Source organism: Procambarus clarkii, chromosome 7, assembly GCF_040958095.1.
Source record: "Procambarus clarkii isolate CNS0578487 chromosome 7, FALCON_Pclarkii_2.0, whole genome shotgun sequence".
Lineage (NCBI taxonomy): Eukaryota > Metazoa > Arthropoda > Malacostraca > Decapoda > Cambaridae > Procambarus > Procambarus clarkii.
In genome coordinates this window covers 20,787,829-20,807,201 of record NC_091156.1, presented here as the reverse complement: position 1 = coordinate 20,807,201, position 19,373 = coordinate 20,787,829, and the positions used below count along the sequence as shown (strand labels likewise).

At 43.8% G+C, this 19,373-nt stretch overlaps 1 protein-coding gene across 1 annotated transcript in view; it reads left to right on the top strand.

Moving 5' to 3' along the window:
• Vps50 (vacuolar protein sorting 50) overlaps window positions 1–18,409 on the top strand; it is a 69,094-nt gene extending 50,685 nt beyond the window's left edge. The window contains 3 exon segments of the mRNA XM_069313923.1: window positions 2,134–2,280; window positions 4,450–4,623; window positions 16,071–18,409. Coding sequence (XP_069170024.1) covers window positions 2,134–2,280; window positions 4,450–4,623; window positions 16,071–16,316 — 567 coding nt within the window. The 3' untranslated portion in view covers window positions 16,317–18,409.
• The last annotated feature ends 964 nt before the right edge of the window (window positions 18,410–19,373 follow it).

The following is a 19,373-nucleotide window of genomic DNA, read 5'->3' as shown; positions in this document are numbered from 1 at the left end:
CAGTCCTCTTTGTTCAGGAATTCCTGAACATCGTCTAGGCTCTTCTGCAGGATGTTGGCATGGTTCAGCTTTCTGTGCAGGTTCCCTCCTTGTTGGCAGAGCTTGTGGTGGAGGACTTGCATGCACGGAGCTCATTGGCTTCGGTCCTGCGTTTCTTCACCCTCCTTAAACTGTCTTCTGATTGGCTTACGGAGGATGCAGAGGCGCTTGGGGCTGTTCCTGGGTCTAGCACCTTTGCCTCGGCTGCTCGTGCGTCATCTGCTCTTTTGAAGCTCTTTACGCCGATCCTGTGGGATTCGCTGTTGTTGTTTTTCGCTGCGTGCCTCGCGTGTTGGCAGGTGGTGCTCGCTTCCCTTCTAGAATCCGCTTGATTTAGTACTAGAGTTGGCTCCTGACTTTCCAATGCCCATGATTGGTTTCACTGAGATAAGGCCAAATTTATTTCACAAGGTAAAATGAGCCAAGTTTTTATCTCGACTCTGGCTCTTAGATTGTCTTCTCTCTTTTGTCCTTTGCTGTTTGCTGCTTCTGCGGTTGAACAGCAGTATATGCAGGCGGCCTCTTCCAGTGTCCGGCCGATGTCTGACCTGTTGGTTTTCCTGGGGTCCAGGGTGGGTTCCTCCCGGATGGGTCGTGCCAGGGCCCGCAGTTCTGCCCGTCGAAGTGAGCCACAGCTGGGTGCTTGGATGGTGTCCCTGGACCTCAAGGACGCTTATTGGCACGTCCCAATTCATCTGAGGTTCAGGGACTGGCTCGGTTTTGTTGTAGGGCGTCAGAGTTACCGCTTTTGTTGTCTCCCTTTCGAGTTGAACCTGCCATCTTGCAGTGTTTGCACGTCTTGCCGGGTCATCATTGCCCGTCTGCGTCTGTTAGGTGTTCGGGTGTTGGCTTACCTCGACGACTGGCTGGTTTGGGCTCCCAGTCGGTCCGCGTGTTAGCTTGCCAGGGATGTGGTGTTTTCCCAATTAGCCGGGTTCGGATTCCTAGTGAACTGGAGGAAGTCCCATCTGACTCCCTCCCAGGTTCGGACCTGGCTGGGCCTTGCGTGGGACTCTCGGACCGCTTCCTTGTCTCTTCCTCCGGAGTCTCTCCTTTGGCTGCGATTCCCGCATGTGCTGGTTTCTGGGGGCTCCCGGGTCACCCGGCGGTTGCTCGAGGGTCTGTGTGGAAGCCTGAACTTTGCGATGATGGTCTACCCGCCGGGTCGGGTTTGGCTTCATCGGCTGTTCTGGTTCCTTCAGGGACTTTCCTTCTGCCTCTCGCGATTGCTGGGTTCGAGCCCTCCAAATGTACTCACTAGAAAGAAGACGAGAGAGATATCAAATAATATACACCTGGAAGATACTGGAGGGCCAAGTACCAAATCTACACAGTAAAATAACAATGTACTGGAGTGAACGATATGGAAGAAAATGCAGAATAGAACCAGTGAAGAGCAGAGGTGCCATAGGCACAATCAGAGAACACTGTATAAACATCAGAGGTCCGCGGTTGTTCAACGTCCTACCTGCAAGCATAAGAAATATTGCCGGAACAACCGTGGACATCTTCAAGAGGAAAACTAGATTTATTCCTCCAAGGAGTGCCGGACCAACCGGGCTGTGGTGGGTATGTGGGCCTGTGGGCCTGTGGGCCGCTCCAAGCAACAGCCTGGTGGACCAAACTCTCACAAGTCAAGCCTGGCCTCGGGCCGGGCTTGAGGAGTAGAAGAACTCCCAGAACCCCATCAACCAGGACCCCCAGTGGCTTTGCTGCTGCGTCGCCATCGTTCTCTTTGGGTTTTTCGGGGTTCAGTGCCTTGGCGCCTACCCGAGCCCTCGCTTGATGTGTTCCCGGACGCGTGGTCGCTCAGCTGGGGCTTTGTGAAGAGTGCTCACCAGGTCGACCAGGTGTGGTGGGGTCCATCCTTCCTTCGGGCCCACAACACGGTGCCGGAGTTCGCAGCGGTGTGGTTTGCGCTTTGGAGGATTCAGGTCGCCTGCAGATCAATGATTCGGCTCCATTCGGCTGCGCTCTCCCGCCTGCGCTCAAGGGAGTACAGAGACATTGGTTCAGAAAAAGTAGTGTAAATAATGCATAGTACAAAATTTTGAATTGGGATGTATGCATAAAATTATGATAATTTTTTTCCAGATTCGCCATCATGTATACACAGCTGTTGCAACACAAGTTATTGATTATGATGGAATTCTAAACCGCATGGCCTGTGTCAAGTGGGATATCAGTGATCTCATGAGCCAACATAGCGAGTATGTTGACGTGTTGTTGAGACAGCTACAGGTATGGTATAATTCAATGCTTATTCCATCTATCCTTTGATGTCTTGTTTCCTTGCAAAACTTGACTTTGGGTAAGTGGCCTCATGTAGAATATTATCCAGGCATCTCAGCCCCATTAATATAGATGCTTTGAAGGATTACTTAAAATGCTTGATGTGGAATTCCCTTTTGGTTTAATTATGTTATGCATAAAATAGTTGTCACTTACAGTATTTTGCACAGAAAATGTGTATTAAAGTAGGAAGTTTCCCACCAAACATGTGCAAGTGAAGAAGTAGAAATAAATTTAGAAACAGATGACAGTACAGGTATGGGAAATAGGAAAGGACTGTAGCAGAAATGACTGAAATAGCAATTTAAACGTTAATGAAAAGTAATCCACTTGGTGGGAACTTGGCTTGAGAGTTATGGTAGTCATGCAGTCTTTGTTTAACCAACGTGCTGCACCGAGTTTATTGTGAAATTCCCCCTGTGCGCATGAAATAAAGTGTTCCAAAAAATACTTTTTTTCTTTGTAAAATGATAAATTCCCTTCCCTGAACCTGTCTATGTAAAAATAAATACCAAATTCCACTTACTTTGGTTGTGGGGACGTGAACAAGGTGCACTGTGACGTCATCAGGGCCTGGTCTCTGAAAAGATAGCCCCCGACCGCGAAACCCGCCTAATGAAGTTCCCTAACCATGTAAAAAAACATCAAATTCTCTCATTTGGGGGAACTGGGGACGTAGCTCACATGCTAGGGGATGATCTGTCGGCTCTTTCACTGATGTAGTGGTTCCTGGGTCGCCTCTCTTCTGTGCACACTCTTCTGTTCAGCTAAGTGGTATGGTATTTGCCCTTGGTGGCTTTTCCTGAGCACTGTGATGTAGCATGAGCCTGTTAGTTTTTTTTGGTTGCAGCAGTCTAGGTTGCATGCTCAGTTGGATGCCCCAGAGCTGCCCTGTCTGGTGCTTAGGGCCCTGGAATTGTAGGTGTTGGTTAATTCCACCTTGGCTCCACCCACAACTCCTCTTTTATGGGGGAGCCCCGTCGGCTCCCTGAAGCTATCTGAACTGATATATGCTAGACTATATTAGTTTGGGGGTCATCAGTCACAAGGAGTTCTAGTCCTACTGAGAACGAGAGCCAAAAACTGGTCACCTCAGAGAGGCACAGGGAGCAATGGCCTATGAGCACTTTACATTTAAAGTATGTCATATTCCACCATCGACTGGGGAGGGCACCCAAAAAGATAGGCAAACCAAAACAAACAACTAGTGGGTAAAATTACAACCTACAGCCAGAAAGAGCAAAGAAACTTCTGCTGAAAGAAAAGAAAGTAACATAAAATAATAGAAACTAACAACCCTGCATGCATCTAGTGCTCCCACTCATCCCCACAAGGAGCAGGGGGAGCCAGCCATCCACCACCTCAGTTCTTGTCCTGATGTGCTAGCGGTCACTCAGTCGCCTCTGGCTTAAAGTTCCTGTTCTGGATTTTGCCCTGTGTGGCTGTACCAGCTGTGTGTGTGTGTGGTGTGGTGGCCAGGTGTTCTTGTACTTGGAGCTGCATGTTCCTAGGGTACCCTTCCCTGGGTGCTCCATAAGTACTACCCTTGCTTATCAAGGTTCCCTTTCCTAGATGTTTGGGATACACTCTCCATTTGAGGGCTTCATCGCTTGATGTTCTCTTTGCCCTTGGGGTAAGTCGGGAGTTTGGGTCTTTCTGTCTTGCCCTGGGTCGGGAAGTGTTATTGGCTAGGGGAAGGGGGGTGAGGGGGCGCACTGGAGCTGGCATAGTCTGCTTATATCTGTCCGACAGCCAACGTTTCTCTCTGGCTGGTAGTTTGCTTGAGGTATGGTTTCTGGGCTCATTTTTTTTTTTTTTTAAATTTTTAGGAATTTTCCCTCTGTGTATGGAGGAGGTCTGCTTAGCTGCTTATTAGGCTAGCCTAGGTTGTGGTGGCTCGCCTCCTCCGTTACCCTTGAGGTTTCACCACTGCTACTGGTAATCTGTTTGCCTGCTTACAAGCAGGGGAATTCTAAGATAAGTAAAATGTAAATAAATAAATGCTGCAACCTTTATTTGCCATGCATCAGTTTTATAGTAATATGTATCAATATATAATCTACCTTAAACTAAAATTATTCTTGTGTTAAAGGAGTTGCTTGATCTATTCTTCTGCAGGTGCTGAGCATGCGTCTGGAGGAAATGAGCCGTGTGTCTCCCATACCCAGCGAGGCATACACAGCATTGTGGGAGTGTATTGTGCGCATCACCAATCGCACTCTCTTGGAGGGCTTTGCTGGAGCGCGGAGATGTACTAATGAAGGACGATCACTCATGCAACTTGACTATCAGGTATGACTAAATATTCTGTAGTTTCCTGTTACTTTGTTGACCTTGCATAGCACCAACTCTAAATGTTCTTCCTTCCTAGTTTGATGGTTGAAAGATTGTACAAGAGTAAGTTTATGTACAGTATGTGTAGTGGTTTTGTTTCCACTCTTGACAAATGCCACTCATACAGATCTTGAATGTCTGCAAATTACACTGATATTAGAAAACAAAAATTCCTTTTTAAAAGCAGAAACTTTCTCAAAGGCTTCATGTATTATTTATCATGGTTCCCACTATTACCACAGGGCCGCTATGTTTCATTGTCTGTTCTTAATAGCGATGGGATTGGCTGTGCCTCTCCCATTAGTGCCACATGAAAACTTTTTGTTCTGATCTTTAACAGAAGAATTCATTTAAACCGTGTCTCTTAAAATTATTGCATTCCTAGTCATTTCATTTCTGTCTCACTCGGCAGTTGCTCGAGCAGCTGTGTGGCAGCCTGAACTTTGCTCTTCTGGTTTATCCGCTGGGCAGGGTTTGTCTTCGGAGGATGTTCTGGTATCTTTGAGGGCAGCCTTTTTCGCTGCTCTCACAATTGCTGGGTTCGTCCTGAGAAAGCGGTGCATCCTGAGCAATCAGGTGCTGCTTGCTCGGTGTCTGAACCCAGGCTTTTTCCACCGCTCCACCTCTTTTGGCAGGTCAGGCCGGTGAGGTTCCTTGCTGGTTCGACTTACTCCTCCACAATACGTGTCTGAAATTTCTGATGCGGGTGTATCGCCATTTGTATGATGATCAGGTGGCTACTTTGATGGTGTTCCACCTATGGTTCTCTTCTCAGTGACAGTACAGTTTCTTTGTGGGCACACCATGTATTTATTCATATTAATATATAAATATATATATGGCCTATATATAAGCCTAAATCTTATAATTGGACATAGCAAACATTTTGCCTGAAATATATAATTGTAATCACTCACTTGCTGCTGTTAAACTTTCAGTGGCACATACCTAGGTTGATAACTGGTTGATGGGGTTCTGGGAGTTCTTCTACTCCCCAAGCCCGGCCCGAGGCCAGACTTGTGAGAGTTTGGTCCACCAGGCTGTTGCTTGGAGTGGCCCGCAGGCCCACATACCCACCACAACCCGGTTGGTCCGGCACTCCTTGAAGGAAACAATCTAGTTTCCTCTTGAAGATGTCCACGGTTGTTCCTGTAATATTTCTGATGCTCGCTGGTAGGATGTTGAACAACTGTGGGCCTCTGAAGTTCATACAGTGTTCTCTGATTGTGCCCATGGCACCTCTGCTCTTCACTGATTCTATTCTGCATTTTCTTCCATGTCGTTCACTCCAGTACGTTGTTATTTTACTCTGCAGATTTGGGACCTGTCCCTCCAGTATTTTCCATCTCTCTCGTTGCCTTTCTAGTGAGTACATTTGGAGAGCTTTGAGTCGATCCCAATAATTTAGGTGCTTTATCTCGTCTATGCGTGCCGTATATGTTCTCTGTATTCCCTCAATTTCAGCAATCTCTCCTGCTCTGAAGGGGGAAGTGAGTACTGAGCATTACTCAAGACGGGACAACACAATGTGATTTGAAGAGTACAACCATTGCGATGGGATCTCTGGACTTGAAGGTTCTCGTAATCCATCCTATCATTTTTCTGGCTGACGCAATACTTGGTTGGTCATGCTTCCTAAACGTTAGGTCGTCGGACATCATTATTTCCAAATCCTTGACATGCTGTTTTCCTACTATGGGCAGATTCGATTGTGTTTTGTACCCTGTATTATGTTTAAGATCCTCATTTTTGCCGTATCTGAGTACCTGGAATTTATCACCGTTAAACATCATGTTATTTTCTGCGGCCCAATCGAAAACTTTATTAATATCAGTTTGTAGTTTATCAATGTCTTCAGTAGAGGTAATTTTCATTCTAATTTTTGTATCTGCAAAGGATGACATGAAGCTGTGACTTGTGTTTTTGTCTATATCTGATATGAGAATAAGGAACAGCAGTGGTGCAAGGACTGTACCTTGAGGTACAGAGCTTTTAACTGCGCTCGGACTCGATTTTACTTGATTGACTGTTACTCTTTGTGTTCTGTTCGACAGGAAATTGAGTATCCAGCGTCCTACTTTACCAGCTATACCCATTGACCTCATTTTGTGTGCAATCACTCCATGGTCACATTTGTTGAATGCCTTTGCAAAATCTGTGTACACGACATCTGCATTATGTTTTTCCTCTAATGCCTCGGTGATTTTGTCATAATGGTCAAGTAGCTGTGAGAGGCATGATCTTCCTGCTCTAAATCCATGTTGGCCTGGATTGTGGAGGTCATTGGTCTCCATGAATCTAGTGACCTGAATCCTGATCACTCTCTCAAATACTTTTATTATGTGGGACGTTAGTGCAACTGGTCTCTAATTCTTTGCCAATGCTTTGCTCCCTCCCTTGTGTAGAGGGGCTATGTCTGCTGCTTTAAGTGCATCTGGTATCTCCCCTGTGTCCAAGCTTTTCCTCCACACTATACTGAGTGCCTGTGCTACTGGCACTTTGCATTTCTTTATAAATATTGAATTCCATGAGCCTGGACCCGGGACTGAGTGCATGGGCATATTGTCAATTTCTCTTTGAAAATCTGCCACGCTCGTGTTGATATCAGTTATATTTACAGGTGTTTGAGTATCATTCATAAAGAAATTGTCTGAATCTTCCACTTTTATGCTGAGTATCGGAGTGCTAAACATGTCCTCATACTGCTTTTTTTGGATTTCACCAATTTCTTTGTCATCCTCAGTGTATGAACCTTCACTAATACGAATAGGTCCAATACTGGCAGTGGTTTTTGCTTTTGATTTAGCATATGTGAAGAAATATTTTATTTTTTTCTTTATTTCTTGAATTGCTTTCTGTTCTAGTTGCCTTTCTTCAGTCTGATAGGAATGCTTCAGTCTCTGTTCGATTTCTTCAATCTCCCTGTTTAAATTATTTCTTCTCTGTATGGAGAGTCGTGTCTGCTTAAGCATTTCCGTTAATTTCTTCCTCCTTTTGTAATGTCGTCTGCGTTGTCTTTCTACATTGAACCTTTTTCTGGCTTTCCTCAAAGGAACATGTTTCAGACAGACTTAATATGCTTCGGAAGTCAGTTTTTCTTTTCGTTGTGTAGGATATTTATTTCTTAGAACATTTTCCCAATGAATGTTTGTAAGTTCCCTGTTTATTTTCTCCCAGTCTATTCTCTTATTATTAAAATTGAATAGTACGGCTGCCCTACATGTTCCTAAAGCTTAGGATCGGTTCATAGATCTAAGCAACCTAGAACACTTTACTAAGCCCATGAAAGGAAAGTGAGAGACTCAGGATGATTTTAAGATTAGGGATGGTTACTGGAGGTCTGAGGAAGCAAATGTGTGCCCCCCTCGTATGCATGAGATTTTTCGATTCTTATGTTACGCTGTACTAACATCATCATATGTCAGCATGCGCATTTTCAGGCAAACAAGTTTTCTCGGCTGGCGCAGCACAGTGGTCAATTGTTAACCACTGGACTGCGCTGGCCGAGAAAACTCGTTTGCCAGAAACTGTGCAGGCCGAGAAAACACCAATTTAAGATTTCGTACCATTCAAAATGCATGCGTGGTAGGTTAGGTACAAAATGGACTCCAGGGACAGCCAGTGAGAGGCAGCCATCTTGAAAAAAATTCCCAGAATGCCCTAGGGCTGCTGGCTGTCTCAGTTCCCAGTGAGCAACTATGGGTGGTGCATGCTCCTCTGGTTCACAATTCCCCGTCCGACTTGGTGTTGAAAGATCGCTCTCTGTCGGTGAAATTCTGACCTTATTGTTTGTAGAACATAAGGGTCATGATGCTGATGAAGCTAGGCACAATAAGGACCTAACACAAGGGTTGGATACAAGTGATAAAGCACCGATGAGGATGATACAGCGAGTGTATCCAGTAGTGGCTGTGCGCCACCCATGACCACCTATGTCATATCCAATTTTTATAGAGATACTATAGATGAATTGTTTTCTGGGTTCAATGATGATGCTTCTGATACAAGCAGCATAGATGAACAGTGTTACCCACTTCCATGGTGGTGTTTATTGCCAGTGGTGGCGGTGGCGGCAATACAAGGAGCACGGGTGAATTCGTGAGAGACAACTGTGATAATTTTGTAACGCAAATCACAATTATGATTCTGATGTTGGTGTTTCACTCATTTTTCCATATATAGATGAAGATATGAAGGATACTAGGACAAATATGAGATACAAGGAAAGAATTTTGTCATTGAGCTTTTCCTAGATCTTTCCAAGAAAACCTGGATTTTTTCAATTCTACCTTACAAAGTGATCTTTTCAAGAATAGCTGAATGTCTTCCAGAATATCTGAATCTTTTCAATCCTACCTTACAATGTGATCTTTTCAAGACCACCTTACACTTCACATGCTTGGTTACATACCACCTACAGGTACTAAAGCCAAGGGTGTATTTGAGTGCATTATTTGCATGCATACAAACGAAGAAACTGGAAGCAAAAATCTGTTTGTACCTGGTGCATTGAGTGCGACGTTGCCCTGTGTACCATGGACTGCTTCTTTGACTTTCACTCACTTCTGAAGTAGTGAGTGTGTAATATAGTGTGTGTGACTATAAATATTGTGTAAAAGTGTACATATTGTAAAAATATTGAATATTGAATAGGTAATATTGTACCAGTGAACATTTGTTGTGGACACATTAGTGACCATGTATCACACTTTTTTGGAACATTATGAATGTTCTACTGTATACATATTGTAAAGGACACAAATGTGCATCATATACGATAATAAACTAATTACAAAGCATTGAAAATACATATAAAAAATAACTGTAAATATATTGGTGGCAACTTGCGAATCTTGAATGGCCCACACGACTGCTTCTGGGAGCTTCACACACGGGCGAACAGCCCGTGATGATGTCACGCACCACTTTGTCCATGTCCCCACAGCCAAAGTAAGTAGAATTTGATATTTTTTTACATGTACATGCTCAGGGAAAGGAAATTTATCATTTTACAGAGAATTTCTGGGGGAGCTCCTACAGGCTTCTCAGAGTTATCCAGGCTGATAAGGATAGTCCTAACTTTTGGCGTCAGTTGATGTGGGTGGAGTTTTACGCCTACCGGGGACCACGAGCCAGAACCTGGCCCCCTCAGAGAGGCACGAGGAACAATGGCCCATAGAATGCACATGGGATTTTGGAGCATTCTATATTTGCCATCGACCGAGACAGGGACCCAGAAAAATAGGCACCACAAAACAAACCCCTATTCTGGTTAAAAAAAAAACGAAAATAGACAAGTGGACAGAACTCCCCAACTGAAAACGAGCAAACAAGAATAACATCACACGAGCCATGCCGCATGTCTGTGCAGCTCCCCCCCTCCCTGGGAGGGGGGAAGGGGGAGCCCCAGACCCCCATGCCGGCAATTCACTCTGCAGTTCCTGGGCTGATGGGATAAGGTTTGCACTTTGAAGGATTCGGGTCGCTCTCGGATTGGCAATCCGACTTCATTCGGACTTTTACCCGGTGGTTCATTGCCTGAAACAAGGGGGTTCAATGCGGTCCATGGCTCTTTGGGGCTGGTCGCTTCAGGGGACTCATCTGCTGAGTTCTCGGGGTTTAGCTCTCCTGGCGGTTCATGTCCGGGGGGGTATCCAATGTCCTGATGGACGGCCTGTCTCGGTTCGTTCCCCTCTCCACGGAATGGAAGGTTGATGCCTACTCATTCAGTTGGCTCTGCCAGACGTTCGGGTGTCCAGAGGTGGACCTCTTTGCATCGGCTTGGTTGAGGCATCTTCCGGTATATGTGGCGCCCTTCCCCTGACCTCGAGGCCGTTGGGATCGATCGTCGACAGGACTGGTCAAGGTGGGAGTTCCTGTACCTCTTTTCCCCGGTCCAGCTGTTGCTCCAGGTCCTGGCTTGCTTGGAGACTTACCAGGGGCGAGTAGTCCTTTTGGCCAAGTGGTGGCCGGCCCATCCGTGGTTTTAGGTGCTGCTTGCCCTAGTGTCCGAACCTGGAGGTTTTTCTACGGCTTCGCACTTCTTTCGGATCAGTCCCGAAAGAGCCCTCCGCAACGGATCAGCCCGGTCCGTTGCGAAACTGGTTCGCTCTTCTCCTCGAGTCTTCGCGTTTGATGTTTTTGATGGTTTATCACCATCTGTATGGTGATCCGGTGGCCTCATTGATGGTGTTTCCATCTGCAGGCTTCGTCTTGGCGGCTGTATGAAGTTTCCTGACGGTCCTTACGGTTCTTTTTGACTCTTCGTCATTGTACTTCGCTTTCGGTTCGAGTGGTATTGTCCTTTCTCTCTTGGTTACTCCAGAACTGTCATCATATGCCGAATACTGTCGCCTCGTATCATGCAACACTGGCAGAGCCGCTTCAGCTTGCCTTCAGTATAGATGTTACTTCTGCGCTATTTCGCAAGCTGTCTCGTGCGTTGTTTCACCTCCAGCCAGCTCGTGCGTCGCCTGAACCGCCTTGGTCTTTGGATAGAGTGCTCGATTTCCGGAGGGGTCCTTGGTGCTTGGTTGATCAGGCGGAGGGTGCATCATGTGTTGTCCGGTTGTGGCCCTCCACCGTTATTTGCACTCCACGGCTTCTGTGGCCAGAGACACGCTTTGGGTTGATCCGGTTTCCCTTCTTCCCTGTTCACGGGTACAGGTCTCTCAGGTCATCTGCAGGGTTATTAGTCTAGCCAGACTGCGGTTTATACCCGTGCCCATGACGTTCGTAAGTTTGCTGCTCTTGCTGCCATCTTTGGTAACATGTCCTGAGCTGACATTCTGGCGCGGGGTTTTTGGCAGTCGAACAGGGTCCTGGCTGCATCCTACCTCGTTAGCATTCCTGGGCCTAGTCGGGTCTTTGTCTCTTTGGGTCGGTGTCTGCAGCCTGTCTTGACTTCGAGTTGGGGTGTAGAGCACCGACCGCCTCCCGGATAAGTCCTCTTCTTTATATTGTCTTTGGTGAAGTAGCTCCAGGGAGTCGTAGCTTCCCTCAGAAAACCAGCGTTTAATGTAATGAAACTCCTTTCTGGGGAGAGCCCCTACGGCTTCCCGGAGCTTACCAGGCTGATATGCTAATGTCAGACTTTTGCATCAGTCATGTGTACGGAGTTCTTATGGGCCTACCAGGGACCACAAGCCAGAACCTGGCCCCCTCAGAGAGGCAAGGGGAGCAATGGCCTATAGAAACCCCCGTGTGGTTGGAAGCATTCTATGTCTGCCATCGACCGGGTTAGGCACCCAGAAAGGTATGCGTCCCAAAACACACCCCTATTCTGGTGAAAATTGCAACCAAAAGCCGAACGAGTAGATAGAACTCCCCAAACAAAAACGAGCAAACTAGTATGACGTCATTCGTCGTTGCGCCGCTGTCTGTGCAGCCCCCCCTCCCCGGGAGGGGGAGAAGGGGGAGCCCCAGACCTACCGCCCCGGCGATCCACACCCCAGTTCTTCGGCTGATGCTAGTGGCACCGGTTGTGTGCTCCGGCTCCAGTGATTGTTTCAGTACTGTGCCTAGAGTGCGAGTCTTCTAGGTGGTGCGTGAGCCGGGAGTGAGTCTCCAGTACTCGGGCTGCATGCGCCTAGGGTTACCTTCCACAAGTTCCTTGGGTCCTGCTTCTGCTAGGCCGTTTGCTGCTCGGTTTTCGGCCGCCCTTTGTGTGATAGGGGGTTCCTGTCTCCCTTGATCACCTTAGGGTAAGAGGCAGTTTGCACTGGCGGGGTGCAGGGTACTGCGCAGCTAGTTTTCACCAATCATAGCGGCCGGCTCTGTTCCGCCTGGGTACGCTGTACTCTTGCAGGGTTTTCTTTTTCTTTTTGTTTGTCTACCTGGTGGGGGCTCTGCCTTTGGTTCTTTTCCCCTTTGTGTCGAGTTCTCTTCCTTCTTCCAGTGGTTTCCCCTGCTAGGTCCCCGTGAGTGTACACATCCCGAGGGTTCAGCTCTTAGAATGTTATTTCATTATTTTTGTAATTTAATTATTTTTGTTTTTTTAACATAAAAGTAATTATTATATATCATGCCATGGATCCCAAGAAAGTCAGTGGTAAGGTGCACCCTAAGAAAACACATGTGAGGATGACCATAGAGGAAAAACCAGAGATAATTCGTAAACATGAAAATGGTATGAGGGTTGTTGATGAAGAGGATGTTCCTTCCTCATTTATTAAGAAAATGTGTGCAGTATGGGAAGAACTGCAAAGTTTTGCTGAAAAATGTCACCCAAATCAAGCTGTAGCAGCCTGTTGTGTTAAACTTTTTAATGACAATGTGATGTCTCAATTCAGATAAGTGTTATAACGTAGGGAAGAACAAGTGTCGCAAGATAGGTTTTTAGTGAGAAAACAAGCAGCGAGCCACAAGCAGGTCTTAGTGGTATACAGGCAAAATGTAGGAGAGAGAGTACCCCAGAAAAGTCATCACTGCCTGATGTTATAATGGAAGCGGACTCCTCCTCCCAAACAACACCTCTTCTCCTCCCCTCCTCTTCACCATCTTCCATATGCCAACAATGAGTCCTCTTTCAAGGTAAAATATACATACAGTACTGTAATGTAGCTAGTACAAAATGAGTGTTATTTGGTATAAAATGTATTTTTAAATTAATATTTTTAGGGGTGTGGAGCAGATTAATTCAATTTACATTATTTCTTGTGGGAAAATTCGTTTCGACTTACGAATTTTTGACTTACAACCCATCTCTGGGAACGGATTTAAATTCGTAAGTCGAGGGCCCCACTTTACTACAGTCATTCAGGTTTACCTGGGGGCGGGGGTGAGTTTGAGCACCTCGATGCATGCTTATTCGCGCCTGTGCTTCCTCATGATATCGGTCAGGTGCAGCTTTATGTGCAGGTTCCCTGCCTTTTGGCATCCCCTGGTGGCTGAGGATTTGCACGCCCGTAGGCATTTGGCTTTAGTCTTGTGCTTCTTTTTCCTGCTGGAGCTGTCTTCGGACTGGCTCAAGGAGGATGTGGAGGAGCTAGGTTCCGGGCCTGCGTTTGGTGCGCTTGCCTCGGCGGCTCATGCGTTGGCTGCCTTGTTGAAGTTTTTGCACCAATTCTGAGGAAAGCGGTGTATATGTTCTTTGCTTCACGCCTTCCATGCCAGCAGGTGGTGCTAATCAACTCTTTGGAATCTGCTTGGGGCCCTGACTCTTAGATTTTTGTCCTCTTTTTGACCGTTGCTGTCTGCAGCAACGGTAGTGCACTATGGTAGTGCATTTTCTGCAGGCAGCTTTCCACCGTTACCTGAGCGCCTTGGTTTCTGTGTCCTAGGACGCGCTTTGGGTTGACCCGGTTTCTCTTGTTCTCTGTTCTAGGGCTCAGATCTCTCAGGTTGTCTGCAGGGTTATCAAGACTAGCCAGCCTGTGATCTACCCTTGTGCCCCTGATGTTCGTAAGTAAGCAGCTTTGGCTGCTGTGTTTGGCAATATGTCTTGGGCGGACATTTGGGCACGGGGGTTTTGGAGTTTGAACAGGGTCCTGGCTGCCTAATGTCTTGTCCGTGTGCTGGGCCCTCAGCAGTCTTGTGTTGCTTTGGGTCGGTGGTTGCAGCCAGTTGTCTTGTCTTAGTTATGAGTGGTGCTGTGCAGCCACCTCCCGAGTAAGTCCTCATTTTCCTGCACTTTGGGTAGTTAGCTCCAGGGAGCCGATGGGGCTCCCCCATAGAAAACCAGCGTTGAATATAATGAAATGCATTTTCTAAGTAGAGCCCCTGAGGCTTCCTGGCACTCTTCTTCATCCCAGTACCCTTCCTCACTCCAGACGGCAGGTTTTGTTTCCATTTTTCAGCTTACAAACTGACAGTCTTGCTCCCAGTTCGGTGGGCTGGGATCCCCCTCTCCCTCTTCCAGTGGGGGGGAGGAGTCGGCGCCAACGAGCGGCGCACAGTGTGGTAACATGTTGCTTGTTAGCTTGTTTTTCTTTGGGGCAGTTTCTAGCCTCTTTTCATGTCTCGGGTTGCAATTTTTTACCAGGAGGGGTCTATATTGAAGTGCCTACCTTTCTGGGTGCTCAACCCTGGTTGATGGCTGATATAAATACTTTCACACATAAGAGTTTCGTAGGCCATTGCTCCCTGCACCTCTCTGAGAGGACATGTTGTGGCTAGTGATCCTCAGTAGGCAAGACAACTCCATATGACTGAAACTTTGTACTAATATTAGCTAATATCAGACCACTACCTCCAGGAAGCCTCTGGAGCTCTACCCAGAAAATGGTGTTTTATTATATTCTATGCTGGATTTTTGCTGTTATTGCACTATATACACATGTCATATATATCTATATTTTTTATACACCACATAAGAAACATGACAGCACCTGACAGCACCTGATGCAGCAAAATGCCTCAATATACTATACATTGCTAGTTTAGCCTCAACACTGCTATTATCATCAGATTCCTATCACTAAATCATGAATATGAATAATTTTCCACACGTATGTTTTTTAAAGGAACATGAAATCACATTTCATGATGTTTGCAGGAACAAAACCAGGTGTGTGTGTTGTGAATGTCTGCCTCCTGCTGTAAACATTGTAACCAGCATTGTGGTATCTGATATCTGAACCTTGGTCATAGTCTTTGTCTCAGTTAGGATCTTTTATGACACCATCAATGCAAAATAATGTCAAATATTTATTTTCTCCATATTAAGTGATGCTGTGGCCACAAGCTTTACAGTGGTGCAGTCTTATGGTTGCCTTCCCAATAATGAGGCCCTCACAGGCCCATGATTTTTTTAATTTTTTTCCAAAATGGCGTCTGTTTACTCGAGACCTGAGGAAGCAACCATGAGCCCTGTTTATGTACAGGAATCTTAAATGGTACTCTAAATCATATTTGTTTGACTCGTGCATTGTGGTCAGCCATGCTTCGATCATCCCTGTTTGACACACACAAGGGTTAGAAATTGAATGTGTTACAGAAAATAAATTTTTCTTCTAGGCCAGTGTCTCAAATTCATTCTATGAAATATATATATGCAAGGACTTGTTCCAGTTTTAAAGAACAAAATCAGTTTTTTAAACTCATTATATAATAATAATCATTACCACTGTATCGATAATTACACTGTTGCCATTTAAATGGCAGTCTCTCTCCTAATTAATTTATTAAAATTTCCCAGACTCTTAAGGAAGTTTCCCAGACTCTCAATCCATTCTTCTTCTTCTTCTTCTTTGAAATTTAATTTAATTTGAAATTAAGTTTCAAGACAAACTAATTATTAATACAAAAGGGGTGGTAGGAGAAGAAAATATCAAAGTGTTCAGTGAGGATCCACAAGGTCTTCTCTGAGTACTCTTCATTTTCTTCTCCGAGGCTATGGGTCACTACATGTGCACCAGAGGTGGTACCCTATACAAAACATATATATATATTTTCCTTATCCACAGCAATTTCTCATGAAACTAGAGTGCCTGACTGCAGTCCGACCACTGCCTGACCGACATCTTGTTGAGACATACATCAAAGCCTATTATCTTCCCGAAGGAGCTGTTGAAGAGTGGGTGCAACAGAACCGTGGCGACTATTCTCCTCGCCAACTGACTGCCCTTGTGGCTACAATGACACACATCAGCAAGCGCACTAGACAGAAGATTGCTACTTTAATTGAGGAAGCTGGAAAGAAACCTCAATAGTTATCTGTGTAATTTCAATTTAATGTTTTTGTTGAAGCTTTAAATATTTAGGTGCTGTTTACACACTTTTAGCAAACATTAGCAGCACCAAATATAAGGCTTGGCTTTTTTAAAAGAGATGATGAAAGTAAAGATATGGGTAACATACATTGCAATAAATAAGTTCTATTTTTAGTTACATTACTTAAATATAACCATTGCTTATAGACCTGAATACTTCCTAAGTTTAAGGTGTTCTTGTAGAACAGACCATTTATGTACATATTCCATAAAAATACAAAAAAATGATCAAAGTAGGAATTTAAAGAATGACATGTAAATACTGAGTGTACTGATACAAAAAATGATCAAATTAGAAATTTAAAGAATGATATGTAAATACTGAGTGTACTGAATGGTTATCCTTAATTCCTTACCGCCAATTAATTTACTACCTGTTGGGCTGTTGGCCATCCTGCTGACTGATCATGCTACAGGCTCGGACATTTCTCAACCATGCAGTAGGTACGCCACAACTAGTATTCCTCATGCCTTGTTCATTTTCATGTGTAGTATCTGTACTTCTTAATTGGTAATTTTCTTTTGAGTTCATAAATGTCAGTTTATATATTTTTGCTTAAAAAAATTGAATACTATTCAAATATACTTGTAAAAGTGCTGTTTGGAAAGTTATATTGTTTAATGATAAGAAATATAATTCACAAATCACAACCCTTCTATGGTAATGTTTTATTTATATTCGTTATAAATATTGATACAGGCTGCCTAACAAGTTTTAATGATCTTAAATCTTTATACTTATTTATTTCCTTACAAGGAATCCTGTGACAAAAATACTTTTGTTTGATTTATCAATAATATGCGTGCAGTGCACATTTTGTTATTACTCCAGAGTACACTCTTAAGACTCCTTTTCATTCAGAAATGTCTTAATTGTACAATCTTCTCTGTGGGAGCTTCAGAAGTTCTATATCCAGAAATATTTGTATCCCTATTAGTTTTTATGTTGGTTTAGGAGCCAGTCAGTAAACTGAAGACATCCTTCACAGATGACGGCCTGTGTCTGCCTGTGTAGGCGAGTGTATCTATGGTGTTGTGTGATTGTTCTCCATTCTTCAAGATAAAAGTGTCCAGTACACCTCATTGTTTCTCTGTTGCATTGGTTATGATAATCTTCAGATACAGTATTGGTTTAGTTTCATATGTTTAATGCCATTTTATTATAATATCTCTCTGATTTATTTGTTATTCTTTAGCTAATGCTAATTTACCATTATCACCCTTATCTGCCAATTTTGATTATCTGTATAATTTAAAAAAAACTTAACAGCCTCACCAATGCTTATTGAATAATATTAAGTCCTATTTTGCACACCTTTTAAATGTAGTTACAGTTGTCAATTTACTTTCACTTATGAATAAATCTGATTCTTAGTATTTCATTGCTATATGCTCTAACATACAGTATAAGAAATCTCAAGTTATGCCATTTATAGTTTACAATCTTGACAGACATAAAGATTGTGTAATGTATGTCAAATTTAAATTTTTTTCTAACTCACATTTGTTATGTCCTAAAGACAAGGACAAATACAAAAACAGTAAAGTTTTATTATAAATATTTAGCTTGAAAATATAAATTAAAATCATCCCTAATTCAGTTATTCCATTTACTTGAGTATTTAAGACTTTCCTCTAACTCCGTCCCCCATCACAGTGCCTCCAGCAAGCGAAGTTAAACTTTGCTACAATTGTAAAAATTCCCTAAAATATGTGACTACACAGCCTAGGGATGCCAGCACAGAGTAGTTGTGATGCAACATATTGCCATGGACATATATGGTGAGAAACTGTTGTCGTATCAGTAAGTTTCCAACATTCCAAGTGTACCAAAAACTGTATTGAATCTCAAATACGCTCACTCTCTTAAATTGTACTGTAATGTATTTTGAAGTTTTTTTCTTGGCTGCTAAATTAATTGTGCAATGAGCCTGGCCTCCTTTCTCAGGACTTTTTGTTACAGACAATTATGAATTTTGCATTTATGTAAGAATTTCTCCTGTATAAAGTATATATTAGTTGATGTGTATATATATCTATGTATCCATATCCTTGCTGCTTTATTCCTTGTGATGGCTCATTATTAAGGGGGGGGGGGGTGGCCACATACTGTAGTGAAAGATTCTGCACTCTGTTTATTCAATATACATACTGCACTCAGTCTGCATACAAATTACTGTATATAGTATTCTCATTTAACATACTGTATATAGTGTACAGTATACAGTACTCATATTTGCATTTAAGTCTTTTATTAATGCAAAATCTTCCTTCTGGTGATTTCAATAAGTTTGCTTTGCAATTATATAATGAATGTTTTTCTCTTATTCAAAAGCATTTACTATAATGAGCCAACTGAGGCAGAGGTTGTTGTGAAGTTTGTGTTTGAGTCAGATGTGTTGGTGTAGCATCCATCTTTTCTCCAAGGGCACCTTATACTTTTATCTCTAGCGAGTCAACATGCAACTTGAATACACACTTGCAAAGAAGTCATCAATATAGTTTTGAGATCGCTTCATGAAACCCCATATGGTGTTAAAATATAATGGAACAAGCATGCTAAAAGTCAGTCCGTCTTTCTGTTTAGGTAGTATTTATAATAACGGTGAAGACCATGTACATATATATTGACGTAAAAGGCAATTAGAAAGTAGAAATGGGTACTATTAAATTTATACAAGCTGAAAAGTTTTTGTACTGATGTTGCAAAGGAAACTTAACCTATCTTATCCTTCCTAGGCCTAAAGCACACTATCTGAGACCTAATATAGTGCAGTGGCACCTCGACTTACGATTGCCCCGACTTATGATAATTTTGAGTTACGATGTAAATTTGATAGAAAAATGCGACTCGACTTACGATAGTGTCATCGACTAGTGATATCTGTTGGTACACATTTGGGTCGACCGAGCATGTGGTTCCCAATCACACGGTCCGACCTGCCTCAGTTTACTAGACAATCCCGCCCACTTGGTGACAATCACGCCTATAAGAAA